The 13,994-nt window shown below is 41.4% G+C and overlaps 1 protein-coding gene across 2 annotated transcripts in view; it reads left to right on the plus strand.

The window, feature by feature from the left end:
* PINX1 (PIN2 (TERF1) interacting telomerase inhibitor 1) overlaps positions 1-10,499 on the plus strand; it is a 97,297-nt gene extending 86,798 nt beyond the window's left edge. For both annotated transcript variants that reach the window (XM_080676186.1, XM_080676187.1), the window contains one exon: positions 9,795-10,499. In XM_080676186.1, the coding sequence (XP_080532312.1) occupies positions 9,795-10,268 (474 nt within the window). In that variant the 3' untranslated portion in view covers positions 10,269-10,499. The remainder of the gene's footprint in view (positions 1-9,794) is intronic.
* The last annotated feature ends 3,495 nt before the right edge of the window (positions 10,500-13,994 follow it).

The raw sequence follows: 13,994 nt of genomic DNA on the forward strand, positions 1-13,994 counted from the left end.
TCTAGTTTAGTTTCTGTCTATTCAAAAAGCAAATTCTGCCCGGCTGCTGTGGCTCAGTGGTTGAGCATCAACCCAGGAACCAAGAGGTCACCGGTTCGATTCCTGCTCGGGGCACATGCCTCAGTTGCCGGCTCAATCCCCATTGAGGGGGGTGTACAGGAGGCAGCCCATCGATGATGTTGCTTTCTCATTGATGTTTCTATCTCTCTATCCCTTTCCCTTCTTCTCTCTCTAAAAAATCAATAAAAACATATTTTTAACAACAACAACAACAAAAAAAACCCACCACCTAAATTCTCCCAATGTATTATTATTATTTTATTTTTTATAGTCTGTCTCTGGGCCCCTGCCCCAGTCAGGTAAACAGTAGCTGCTCAATGGATGTTAATGAAGGACTGGATGGCCAAATCTTTTTTTACTTCAGGCATCTCAGTATCTTATTGTTCTATAACTTACTTACATTACATGACTCAATGAGTTCAGAATTTAACTTACTCTTACTAACTTAAATATCTTCTAAACATAGAAATATTTTGCCCTATCAAATTTACTCTTCAAATGGTTTTATTTACTGCTTTGATTTCTACTCAATTAAAAAGAGTCCATGTAAAGATTAATCTTATATAAAGATTCAAAAACTGAACAAGGGGACTTTTCTGTTTGTAACTTTATTTGCCTAAATTAATATACCTTTCTTTTAAAAACAATCCTGACTATTCCAGATTCATACTCTATTCCTACTTTCAAAATATGAGGTTCTCTAACATCTTCCAAAAATGCCATGTTTTCTTTAATAAGGAACCTAAATTTGAGTTGTCATGATTCTTAAGGAACTTTCTGTAAAGATGGAAGAGACAGACCCTCTGTAGCCCCTGTTTCTATTTTTTTGAGATTTGGGTACTAGCCTTTAATTACTTATAAAAGCCATGTATCCTGCCTCCAGAGAGAATGAAGGGAACCGGTTGACCTAGATTTACAAAATGTAGTCAATTTGGATTATTTTTAGATTCATCCACAAAAGTCGGTGCCCATGTCACATTGATCATTTCAGGCTTTGGAGGAGCCTCGTTTATCTCAGAATGGCCAGTGTGTTGTGAAATGTTGTCACATGAGTCACTGCAACTTTCCAAGTGGTAGGACCTTTCAGGGAGGCAGGAAACCTGCTCTCTTTTCTTTCCCCTCTTTCCCCCAGAGGCTGTATGACTCTTGTCAGTAGTTCTGATGTCAATTACTTGAGAAGTTGTTGCCATAGAGAACCATCCTCTTAAAACATGTTTATGTTGGCTTTTCTTAATGAGTGGTAATGTGAGCAGCTGACTAGGCAAGTGGAAAAAAAAATGAACAGCTTTGTTAGTATTGGCCTTCATATGAGGAATTTGGCATTGCTTGTATTTCTCTACTAGTGTCCAGTGAAAAGCAAGATATTCTTTCCTTCCCCGTTGTCATCTCTGAGATGCCCAGTTCATTTGTCTGAGTTTGTAAATTCCAGCCAAGGTCTAATGCCAAATTGTTAGAAAGGTATCTCTGTGTGCTTATGGGGTGTTGAGAGTTCTCTTTGTGCTTGTCTGTCATCCTTTACTGCTTGAAATCAGACAGCAGTTAGCAGCCTCTCCACCATTTACTAGCATAGCTCATTAAGACATCGAGACACTTCATCAAAACCCGAAGTCCTCAAATTCTGTGTGTGTGTGTACATCAAACATTTCCAAAAAAGAGATCATATTTCATAATAAACATATTCATTCACTCATCCAACAAATATTTACTTAACACTTTTTGTGTTTACTTAAATACTAGAGTAAAAAACACACAAATTTCCACATATTTTTACTGATGAAATTCAAAACTTTACTTATGGACACTGATATTTGAAACTCACGTAATTTTCTTTTTTCTTTTTTTTTTTTAAATATATATTTTATTGATTTTTTACAGAGAGGAAGGAAGAGTGATAGATAGTCAGAAACATCGATGAGAGAGAAACATCAACCAGCTGCCTCCTACACACCTCCCACTGGGGATGTGCCCGCAACCAAGTTACATGCCCTTGACCGGAATCGAACCTGGGACCTTTCAGTCCGCAGGCTGGCGCTCTATCCACTGAGCCAAACCGGTTTTGGCGAAACTCACGTAATTTTCACATGTAATATTCTTTCAATTTTTTTTTTACCCCAACCATTTAAAAATATAAAAACCATACTTAGTTTGCAAGGGGTACAAAGATAGCCAACAGGCTGAACTTGGCCTTTGGGCCCTAGTTTACCAACCCTGTTCTAGAGAGAACCTCTGGGAATTCCTGCTGAGTGGGTTTCTGTGCATGCCATGGGTTCCCAGACCTGTTCCCACAAGCACACACACATCACACACACATCCACACGTCATTTCTGAAGGCGTGTTCCAATTGAGTTGCTGCATAATTCTAGGTCTGTTAACTATATTTTGGTCTTAACCCCCACTTCAATCAGTGGAGTTTTGTATTTGTTTTCAACTCTTGTGAAGCTTGCTGGCACTAACAGTGATTGTGTTTCCCAGGCAGATTCTCTTGAGGCTGGTTATTATTGAGACTGTGTATTTAATCTAACTCCAGATGTGAATGATAGATACCTTGAAAAAAAAACCCCACATGATTTCACACTTGAATAAACTTTTTGTGAGTGCAAAAGTAGCTTCTTGTACCGAATGTTTTCAGTCATAGGGAAACCAAAAAGGTGCCATAGAAAGCAAGAGAAGAAATGCCCCCATAGTGGCACAATCCCTGCTTTCTAACGAACAGTGTTGGTCACTGCTTTAGCTCAACCTGTGAAGGCAAACCCATCTAATGACTCCTGAGAATCAAAAGCTTTCCCAGGTCATATTTTCAGTTCAAAATACAAAGTATGCTGCACTTTACCAACTTGCTACTTGCTTCTGGTGGAACTCTTACCACCTGTTTGCCTTCTCAGAATGAGCTCCCACCTTTGCCTCTGATATGCCCTGGAACTCGCTGGCTCTCCAGCCTTTCCTTTTCATGGCGAGAACAGTCCAGCCCATAGGCTGTTCTACTGCTGTGTTCAGCCAGTCCCACAGAATGAACGTGGCGGTTCCCATACATCACAGCGCCTCACTTGTTTCCAATTTGCTCATCTCTAGGAAGGTGACTATGCTAACCTGGAATAACAGACCAGAGGAGAAATGTATGGATTGTCTGACTGGGTTCCTCTGCATCGCTAAGACCACAGGGAGTAATTGGATGGTCACACCAGAAGGCACTCAGATGTACTTGCCGCAGTTAGAGAGGCAGTTTGCACCAGACAGCAAAGTGGCATCTGATGAGAAGGGAATGGTTTTATCTGGATGCGAAGGATATATACTGCAGAACGTTGACTCTCTCTTTCCTTCCTACCCTTCCAAACCCCTTCTAGTCATTCGCTGGCGTGCCGACAAATCTATGCCAACAAATACAAGGCTTATGGTTCAGTGGGAGCGCTTCCCAGCCTTGATCTGCTTGGGCTTGGTTTTTCTTGTGCTTTCCTTGAGCACTCATAAGTTTGTTCCTCATTAGAGAGGATGTGCCCAATATAAATGAAATAGAAATTGTCTGTGTCTCAAGGAACTTAAAATTTCCTTGGGAAGATGCTTACAAAGCAAATTATACAAAACCAGAAAATAGAAGTAACTAATTACTAGTCACTGGAAGTGAACATGAGGATATGCCACAGGGAGGGATTCGGACTTGTTGAAGGAGACAGTTTTGTACTTGATCTTCAAGGAGGTGATGCACTTGACTACATACACAGGAGCTGGAGGAGCACTGTAGTCCTGCATAACTAGTGACTTCATCAGCCCGTTCTGCCCCTGTATCAGCGAAGGCTTGGTACTCAAACATCCCAGCACTCCCTTCAGCTTGCTGAGTCATGGAATCACTTTTACCTGAATTTATCTCTGTCCAAGTGGATGGGTGTAATGTCTAAATCCCAGGAGTATGTCAAGGCATAATTCATGTTCGTCAGAACTATCCTGCTATAAAGTTTGAAACACACACAAGATGTTCTTTCAAACTACTCACTTGCCAAGCTTTCTTAATTTTTCACAGACTAATCCAGTCCGAGCTGACAACAGACAGGCTGGGGTGGAGGTGTGTATTTGTTCATCACAAGCAAGAGCTCTCAGAGCTAAGAACCCCAATTGCTAAATCCATTACCCCTGAGTTCTCGGTGCTGACTTTTTCTTTCAATGAGAAAAGTTCATTGAAGGATTACTGTTGCAACATGATCTCTGTATCTTAATATGGAAATCAAAAGGCTTCAATCACCTTGTCACTTAAGATCAGCATTGACATATGACAAAGGCTGTGAGATGAAAGGTTTTGCCTTTGAAACCCTATCCCTGGACTGGTATGCTTATCATAAGTAATAAGATTTTATATTTATGGTGCATATGCCCCAAATAATTCTCTGTCCAAAAGATACTAACAACATTCTAATGAGAATCATAACAGTCCACTTTATTTGGGCATTTTACTGTTCATCCATCTCAGTATACATGTTTGAATGACACAGAGGAACCCAGAAGAGCTTGAGCAGATGCTCATTGAGCTGCAAAGCCTCTGGAAAGAATACCTAAATGAAACAAAGAACAGACTGATAATTGTGTAGACATTTAAGAAAAGTTGGCATGCATCTTTCAGTTTGGGGCATCTTTCAGGCACCTGAGATGATTGTGATATATCATAATTGATGTCTTAAGGAGTTCTCTCGGCAAGGTCTTGTGTTCTTTGCATCCGCCCCCGCCCCCCAACCCTAACCCACCCCCAATTCCAGTGGTAATTCAGAGTTGCAAGAAATAGGTTTAGGCTTTAGGATTCTCTGGCTTTAGACATTACACTCATACAGTGTACAGCCATAAACCACTTGAATATGCTTATTACTGAGGAGAAAACTGAGACAAAGCAAGTTTCACAGTGGAGTGGACCGCCTGCCACACCAAGTAATCACTGTCGGTATTGGAAGTGCCCAAGTGGAAGTTGTCTGACATCTGTCCAGCAAAGAGTCCTGCCTTAGGTGGAAGGGTGGACTTCGGTTTTACTTTCTGCTTTAAAGCACTCACACTTTGCCAGGTACATCTACATGCTAATTTGACAAAGTATAAACTCTTACACCTGACTTTAAGCTATATCTAATTTATATGAATTACAAACTAGCTAATCGCGGTTTTCTGTTTAGAAAGTAGTGTCTATTTCTGGGGACATTTTTTTCTACATGAAGCTTTTGCATCAGTTAACTTGTGCCCTTATAAAGTTGAGTGTGGACCTTGGTCCCTGGATTATATGACCAATTATATAGGGAAACAGGGACAAGTGAGTCTGTGTGATGCAGGCTGGAAGTTAGTGTGCTGTGATGGAGGGAGTCTGTTTCCACCTCTGAGAAATGGAGAGGATGCCTCTCAGATCGCTGCTATGAGCGTTGCATGAGATGACATATGATGATAAGTGACTGGCATGTTAAAGGCATCTGAGAGATGACAGCTGCTTTCTCAGCACACCGAGGTGTGGCCACAGAGGGTAGTTCCTTATGTGATGAGTGGAGCGATCTTGCAGGGCTCCTGTGACTTTAAACCGGGGAGTCTTGAACAGACAAGATTAATCTGTGAAGCCATTTTTTAGAATAACACAAGGAACTGGTTCTATTTGTATTTTACAAAGAGTCACTTCTATAATATGTGGAAAATACTTCAGGGGTCTAACTGTGCCTTTGGGTTTTTTTAATAATTAATGATAGGGGACATAGAATAGTGGATATTACAACTGTTTTGCTCATTTCCTCACCAGTTCCCCTCGTCCACTAGGCTCTTTGAAAAGCTTCTTCATCTCGGGTATACTGCTTGGTCCTGGACATGCACGTTACATGTGACATGTCCCTGCCCAGATGAGGGGCAGGACACCCTGGCCAGCAAAAGGACTGGTGGCTTCCACAGGCAGAGCCCTTGCTCCTGCTCGTGCAGACTTGACCACCTTTATCCTTCGTTGTACCCAAATCACAGCCTGCCTGTGCCATACTAGACAGCAGCAGAAACTGTCGGCATTCGAGCAGGACTTGAAAAAGCTCAGAATGTGGAGGCATAAGAGGCAGGGGAGACATTGCCAGGTTATGCATTCCCTTAGCCCGCCACATTTTCAGTTCCAGCCAGAGAGCACCATTAGCATGTTCCTCACATGCTGCCTTTTGAGAACACAAGTGTAGAGGCTGTGAAGGCTCAGTGGAGATTTTAAGCCAAGGTATATTAAAAGAGAATCTTCAAATCAGAAGTACAAAGTGGGAATTTATTATCATTTTTTAAAAGTCTCAGCTTCTTACCACCTTTCTTAGAAGTATTGGGATGATTTCCAGGACTTAAGTTTAAAATAAATTTGTATTCCAGTTAATAGTCACTCCAGTTTTTTGTTTTTATTGGTTTTAACATCTGTAAAAACAAATTCTTAAAACGGACTTAGTAATCCAGCTCTCTAAGTGGTATTACTGGATCTGCTCTTGGCTATATGCTTTTGTTCAGGTGATGGAAAATATCTTTTCCATGTGGGTAGACTCTAGTTCATTGCTATCACTTCTGCATCCTGACTGAACAGTTGGGGTAATAGGTGTCTATGAACCAAGCTCATCCCTGCTGCCTGTTTATCTTGCCTCACTCTCCCTCTCTCTCTCCTGATCATAGAACAATGGCCAACCCAAATGTCTTTTCACAGAAGAGTACATTGTAGGCCTTCAAGGGACCTTGGGAGTTACCTAACTTAACCTACTGATTTGACTTTATTAGATAACTGTAAGATGATTCATGCATTAACTACACATCTCTTGATAGTATTTTGTATGGAACTGAAAGTTTTCAAGGTATTTTTAAATTTATTTTACTTGTTTTTAGAATACTGTTAGCAAATTGGAACATTCTCACAGTTTACAAAGTAGTGAAAATCATATTGGTACTACAGATTGTTTTTTGAGGTTGTGTTGTGTGTTGAATGGAAACGTGGGAAGATGCAAGTTGACTCTGTTTCAAAATGCTAAGTAACTGGTGATTTTCTCAGTGCTTGTTCACTTTGAAGTTGAGAGCAGATATGAAAAGTATTCCTTTTCTTGAAAAGGTGTACATTTTTCATATTCATGGCCAAGAATATAGAAACAGGGATTATAATCTCAGTAGTAAAACTGTGTTTATGATTTATAAAATCATAAATTATGAGCTTGTAAAATATGAGTCCTGGGCATCGCTCCTACTGGAATCAGATTTACTTGTACATCCTATTCCTCCTTTGTTTCTATGGTTTTTAAAACAGATACATTGCAGCAGTGTGGGAGGGCGGCTGCCCCTGGCATTAAAGGGCTCTCCCCAGCAAGTCATTGTTCTGCCTACACTTTCCTCGGGATAAATAGGATTTAGGTGCTGGCACCTCTCTTGCTTGTCTCCATGCCCTGCTAAGCCCGGTGCGCAGTGGCCCATGGTAGTTACAGTCTTTGCCACTGGAGGAGTTATTACGAGCATGGTTATTTTCTGGGATTAGAAAGGCCCTCTGAATTCAACAGGTGACTCAAAAATTGTCTTATATTTCCTAATAATGAAAAGTGTGATTAATACCAGCAATTGGTTCCCATGATTTAACTGAAAAGCAGGAATAATAGGTGAGCAAGGTAGGGAGCCATAGGCTATCACTTGAATTTGAATTCCTGAGGCACAGATACACTCCAGAAGAGTTGACAAACTCCTTTTAATGCCATGAAACTAGATGAGACCTATTTTACATAAACAGGCCACCTTCACAGAGACTGTGTGTGGCTGTGTGTCCTTATAGGGAAGGCAAGACCTTTCTTGTCCATTAAACTGGGATTGCCTCGCACCAAGAGAGCCCTGAGATTTTTCCATTCTGCTGTGCAGCATTTCAGCTCTCTTTCCACATTTGAAGAACAGAAAGACTAAGTGACCTTGTTTTCGTCTCCTGGGACAGCTATTTTTAAATTTTTCTCAAAATTACCTGGTGGGGTTCTAGCCAAAATTGAATGCAGACAGGTAACATTTAAACTTCTTTTTAAAGCCTAGTCGGTTATTCCACACGTTCTACATTTTACATTTTGAAATTTTAAACTTTAACCACAGACTTTGTTTTTTTAGGCCTGGGTAAAATAAGGTTTGTGTTGATTAGATGAGGTGTGATGTTGTTGGTAAGGTACCCTTTGGTGAAAGCTCTTTAGGGCATTGGCCACTCAAAGTCCAATTCTCCATTTGTATGATATTGATTCTGACAGAATTTCAAATGTGATGCTACTTTGATTCCACTGAGCCCACATTTAAGTTCTGCTCTATCAAGAAAATACATGGTCCATTTATACATGCTGGTTTGTAATAAAGTTGGAGTTCCTTCCCGCCAAGTTAGGAATAACTTACACAGTTCTAATTTGAAAACAGTCATTCAGAAAACTCTTTTCCCACCCTCGCAACATGAGAGGGTCGACCAACCAGTCTCTTCCTATGTGAAAAAGTGAACATGAAGGAAGAAGCCGGGTAATTATGAAAACCGAAATTTAGCATTATTATTAAATGGCTTTATTATTTTAAAAGTCTCTGTGGGCAAAGTTATTCTAGAAATTGACTTTCCTTAAAGCATAGTCCTGCCCTGGCCGGTGTGGGTCAGTTGGTTGGGTGTCATCCCTTTCTGGTTGGATTCCTGGTCAGGGCACATGCCCAAATTGGAGGCTTGATCCCCGGTGCGGGACATGTTGGAGTCAGCCAATTGGTGTTCTACTCTCACATCTTTTCATCAATGTTCCTCTCCCTCTCTCTCTAAAAATCAGTAAAAATATTTAAAATTTAAAAAGGCAGAGTCCTTATATTCTTCATTATAAAGGGACTCCCTTTCCACACCTATGTTTTCATCACATTACTGCCAACCAGGTGCAACCCATATAGTGACACCAGCATTTCCTTTTTTTATCCCAACCTACTAAGGCATGAATTTTCTCTCTCTTCTCAAGCCTTACAGTGGAACGTATTTATTTGAAGTTAAAATGTAAACCTTACATAACCTCAGCTGTTGTAATTCCTCATATTTAGGAACAAGATTAACACAGACCTGAGTATCTGGTCCATGTCAAATAGTGATGGAGGCATCTCCCTTCTCCCCATCCCCAGCCAAGGGGAGAAGGGCTGCCATGCTAACTTGTTCTTTCTGGGAGGAAGGTGGAACACATGCATTTCCAGCCCTGGTGCCATCTCTCCTGGAACAGGTGCCAGGGGCCCACACTTTGCCTTTGGAGGAGAAAGAAGGTGTTCCCAACACACCAGGTTCCAGGTTGGCACTTGGCTCCTGTGATAGGAAGGGTTAACATATGAATGTGGCATCTAAGTTTCCACATCAGTGCAAATACCTGAGTAATCCATAACAGAGCTGGAATCTGACAAGATCACAAAGCTCGAGGACTTCGGTGTCCCTCTTTTTCATGTCAGACTGGGGTCGCCATGTATAACATTGTTGCTAAGGTGCTGTTTATTCCGAATTTCATTTAGGTGACTTTCCAGCTCACTTTCTGAAGGTATCTTCAATCTATTCAACCTGTCACCCCCTATAGTATTCAACCAAAGTGTCTGCCACTTTGTTCTATGCTTTGCAGTTCATTTCTACCCGGGTGGGATGTGAGGGGGGTCGAGGAATACCTGGTACTCGGCCTGGTCTCTAACTGCTGAGGCTAATGGCTCCAGCTGGAGTTCTCCTGGATGCCCTGACAAGTAAACAGCTGGTGTTTAACCAGTTTTAATCTTTTCCCACACTTCAGGATGATTCCAGTCCCGCCACTCCAGATGGGAATGAAAACTCCACTACGACAACCAGCACCTTCACCATCCAGGAGTACTTTGCCAAGCGGATGGCAGAGCTAAAGAACAAGCCACAGGTTGTGGCTGCAGGGCTTGACCTTCCAGAGACCCAAATGGAAAGGAAAAGGGGAAAGAAAAGAAAGAAAGAGGCAAAAAATAAAAATGTGGAGAATTACATCCAACCCAAGACCAAGAAAAAGAGAGACCAAGCTGAGCAGCAGCTCGGAGACCCTCAGGGGGACAAGAATTCTGATGCTTCTGCTGAAGATGGAGAGGACTGCATGTGGCCGTGTGATGTCCAGGACTTACCACCAAAGCCCAAAAAAAAGAGAGAAAAGAAAAAGCTACAAAAGCAGGTTGAGGCAGCAGTGGATGCTACTGTGGATGAAACACCAGTGAAAAAGAAGAAGAAAAAGAAGAAAGATTCCAAGTAAATTTTCTGGAGCCAGGCCCTTCCAGCCACTCAGGTGTCTGAGCACTGCCAGGCTGCCTTGGCCTGGAGTCAGAGCAGAGTTCACCCAAGAGAGTGTGTGCACATCTTTTAACATGCCCGCAGATTGCTGAGTCTCGCCCTCTCACCACATTTTCCCCAAACCATTTTTCAAGAAGGACTTTTTAATGTTTCAAATCATGGCTCTCATGAACAAATAAATTTCTTTGTAGACTCCGAGCCCTTCACTGTGAGTGTTCATTCATACTCGTATGAACACATCAAGTTGTGTATGTGCACACGTGGTGTAGGTATGTCACAGTCTATATTTGCTTTTTATTTCCTTCAGTAACAATGAATTGTGCTTCCTTCTGAAGGACTTAGTCTAATTAAAGGATTAAGAGGCAATAGTTTAGATTCAGATCATTCTTTTTGTTCTATAGCCAACCATACATTTTTGCCAAGTAGGTATTATTACATTCCCAAATCAGACTTGTTTTGGTTTGGTTTGATTTGGTGTAGTTTTGATGGGGAAACTGTTTTAATGCCCTCTCTTCACTAAGCAGTGGCAGCCTGGTGTTCTGAGGTCTCCTTCCCAAGACTGTAGTCTAAGTGAGCTGACTAGAGACCGTGGAACCTTCCCTGAGAGAGAGTAGGCAGGCCGTGTGGTGCTGCTTAGGGACAAATCCCCTATTGTGGGCTCTGCCTTTTTTATAACGACCAGGAGCTCCTCAGAAGCTTAAAAGATTGGAGTCTAAGGTCAGGAAATTAATTTTATCTGTAAACCAGTCACTCTATAGATTGAAACTACCTTGTGAATGTTCTTAAAAGTATTAATAGCTCATAAATGTAAAAGATGCTTCTCAGTTCAGTCCTGCTCAGACCCAGTGGTGTCACCGAGTTGTGTTTATACTGCCTTCTGCCACACCCTGGCGTCTCCCTGTGTGTGTTTACCCAGATAACTTCACGCCCTCCTTGGGACACAGAATTAAGAAGAAAATGCATGCTTATAAATTAGAGTTCCAGCCCTATTGTTTTCTCTGCCTGTTTCTCCTCTCTTCCTTTCTTTGTTCTCTTTATCTCTTCCTTCTTTTCTTCTCCATTCTTTTGTTTATTCCCTCATCCTCATTCCTCCTTATTTTCAATTCCAGTTTTCTTCTAACCCCTTTTTAGTTGCCTGCTGCCCGTCCTGCTCTTGCAGTCTTAGTGCTTAGCCTGCTTCTGACAGACCTGTCAGAGTGGCTGTGGGGGTGTGGCAGGGCGTGCAGGCTCAGTGCTCTTTTCCACTTGATTGATAGATTGCTCCTGGATAATACATGCAAGCTGATGACCTCTTGCCCTGATTTTAACTCTGGAGGAGAGGGGGTGGGCCATCATACATTAGATATAAAGCATGGCCCTGAGAGTCTTCAAATTGAGAAAGTATAGTAAGGATGTTCGGTTTTGGTCTCTTAAGAATTCTGAATTGTTTAAAAAGTCACACACACTACCCACAAAGAAAATTCAGAGCCTGAGGTCTAGTTTCTGAGTTTTATCATGGCCCCTGGAGTTCAGAATCCCAGGCTATGGTCCAGTCTATTAAAGCACCAAAGATTTTTAAAGTCACTTTTCTTCACAGAGGGCACATGCCCAAATTATCTCTGCTTGTCCTATCTTAAATGAATTGAGTTCCAGAATGGAGTGGGAATGTATGAAACCTAAAGGGAATACTCTAAAAAAATATTTTTTCTTCTCCATCCACATATTTAATATATATTTAATATATTTATATATTTAACATATTCTTTTTTTGCCTTTTACTTTATTAACTTTAACTTTTTTTTTTAATCAATAAAAATGAGAGTCATGCAAATATACTGAATTGTGTGCAGGAGGAGGAAGCAGGTGGGAGTTTAGGAAGCAGGTGAGATTCGGACGTCAGGTGAGATGAAGGGGCCGGCCAGGAAGACCAGGGTAAGGAGGTGCTGAAGGAAAGTTCTTGGAGTTGAGGATTCCAAGGCAAGAGTAAAACATCTCAAGATTATTTAGATGCAACTAAATAAAGAGATCCTGTAGGCTGTAATTTCTATTCTTTTAATGGGCTGCAAAAAGAATTCCTGGATGATTTTAGGAATTTCAGGGTAGCCTGAGAAAGAAGTTCTTGCTCAGCAAAGAGCAGACAGTGTGACCCTCTACTTTGAAGGACACGGAAGCTTAATTTTCACTGGAAATCTGCAGTGTTCTTTTTCCCCAAGTGTCTCTTTTATAGGCCACTTAGTTTCTGGATCTAAGCGGAAGATTGAACAATGAAATATATACGCTTGAAAGTTGCATTTCATAGACATGGTATTTCTTAAATTGTTAACATATGAACCCTGTTTTTGCCTTTAATTATTTCACTTGGTAAAAATGTATTTGTATTCTTCAGTGCTTTCCTTGGCATCCTCCAGTTTTAATAGGGAAAGAAGGTACCCCGGAAAAGATTTCGCCAATGAAGAGGTTCTTAAATGTTACAGCACCCTTCTTTCCCTTCTGTTAATTTTAATAGATATTAATTATTGCTGCATGAGGTCCTATGTGCCTGGCCCTATTCCAAGCACTTTAAATAAATCAGCTCATGTCATCCTCAACCCAGTAAGTAAGCACTATTGTTAGTTACCCCCTTTTACAGATAAACACTTTTTATAAAAGGGCCTCTTTCAGTTTTTATAATTAGATTTATGCTGCTCCCAGAGAACCAGTGGAAGCTGCTGGCAAACGGTAGAGTTTGACAATGAACTGGAGTTAGCATTACTTACATGAGCTGTGGAAAATACTTGCGGATAGCCTGTACATTTGAAATTTTCAACGGATGCTCCTTCCCAACTTGGTCAAGAGGTTGGTGGGAAATTAGGTAAGTAACTCAACTTCTTAAAACCTGTTTGCCAATCTGTGAGAAAAAAAAAAGACAGTTTCTTCTAATTTTCAGAAAATATGGGTACTTCTGAAATACAAAACCTAAATGAGCCCTGGTTTTATACCACAGTGCGGATCTTGCCTTTCTCCTCCCTCACCTGTTGGCTGACTCCCGCAGGAGCAAGCTGGGACCTGCTCTTTTAGAAACAGCATCAGAGAAATGTTTCGGCACAATCTACCTGAGTGATCTCAGCCTGGACCAGCAAGCAGCGGCTGTATTTAGATTTGAGTAAGAACTTCCCCACCGTCACCCTGTTTATCTCGTGGGTTCTGCAATCATTGCAGTTTGGAGCCTGTTGTGCTGGCGCTGGGTCTAGGGAGGTCAGATCCCTGCTGATGTGCGATTTCATAGCTCTCGGTTGTTAGTGAACAAATTAGTATCACATCCTAATAAAACGGATGACTAGACTCCATGCATAAAAGCATATGATCTAGTTAGGAAATACTGAGTCCACTAAAATGGCATGCACAAAGCCCCTGTGGGACCGCTAAGAGGGGGCAAAGGCAGAGAGACAGCAGGTAAAACGGTGGGTGGGCACAGACTGCGTCTGGTGCCGGTGCTGTGGTGGTTGCATGTGTGCGCTAATGCAGACATGCTTGCGGAGCCCTTTCTCACCTGAGTTGAGTTTTTGTGTAAGCGTTAGCAGCAAACTTTTAAGGAAAATGCAATGAATTATTTAACCAATGGAAGGATTTTGTAGTTAGTTACATCTTAAACTTTCTGTTTGTATTTCCTGTATTGGTTTTCCTTTGAGAAAGGTTACGTGGATATGAGAAGCCGTTATTTGTTCTAAAA

The sequence above is a fragment of the Plecotus auritus genome (assembly GCF_963455305.1).
Source record: "Plecotus auritus genome assembly, chromosome: 6".
In the NCBI taxonomy this organism is placed as follows: domain Eukaryota; kingdom Metazoa; phylum Chordata; class Mammalia; order Chiroptera; family Vespertilionidae; genus Plecotus; species Plecotus auritus.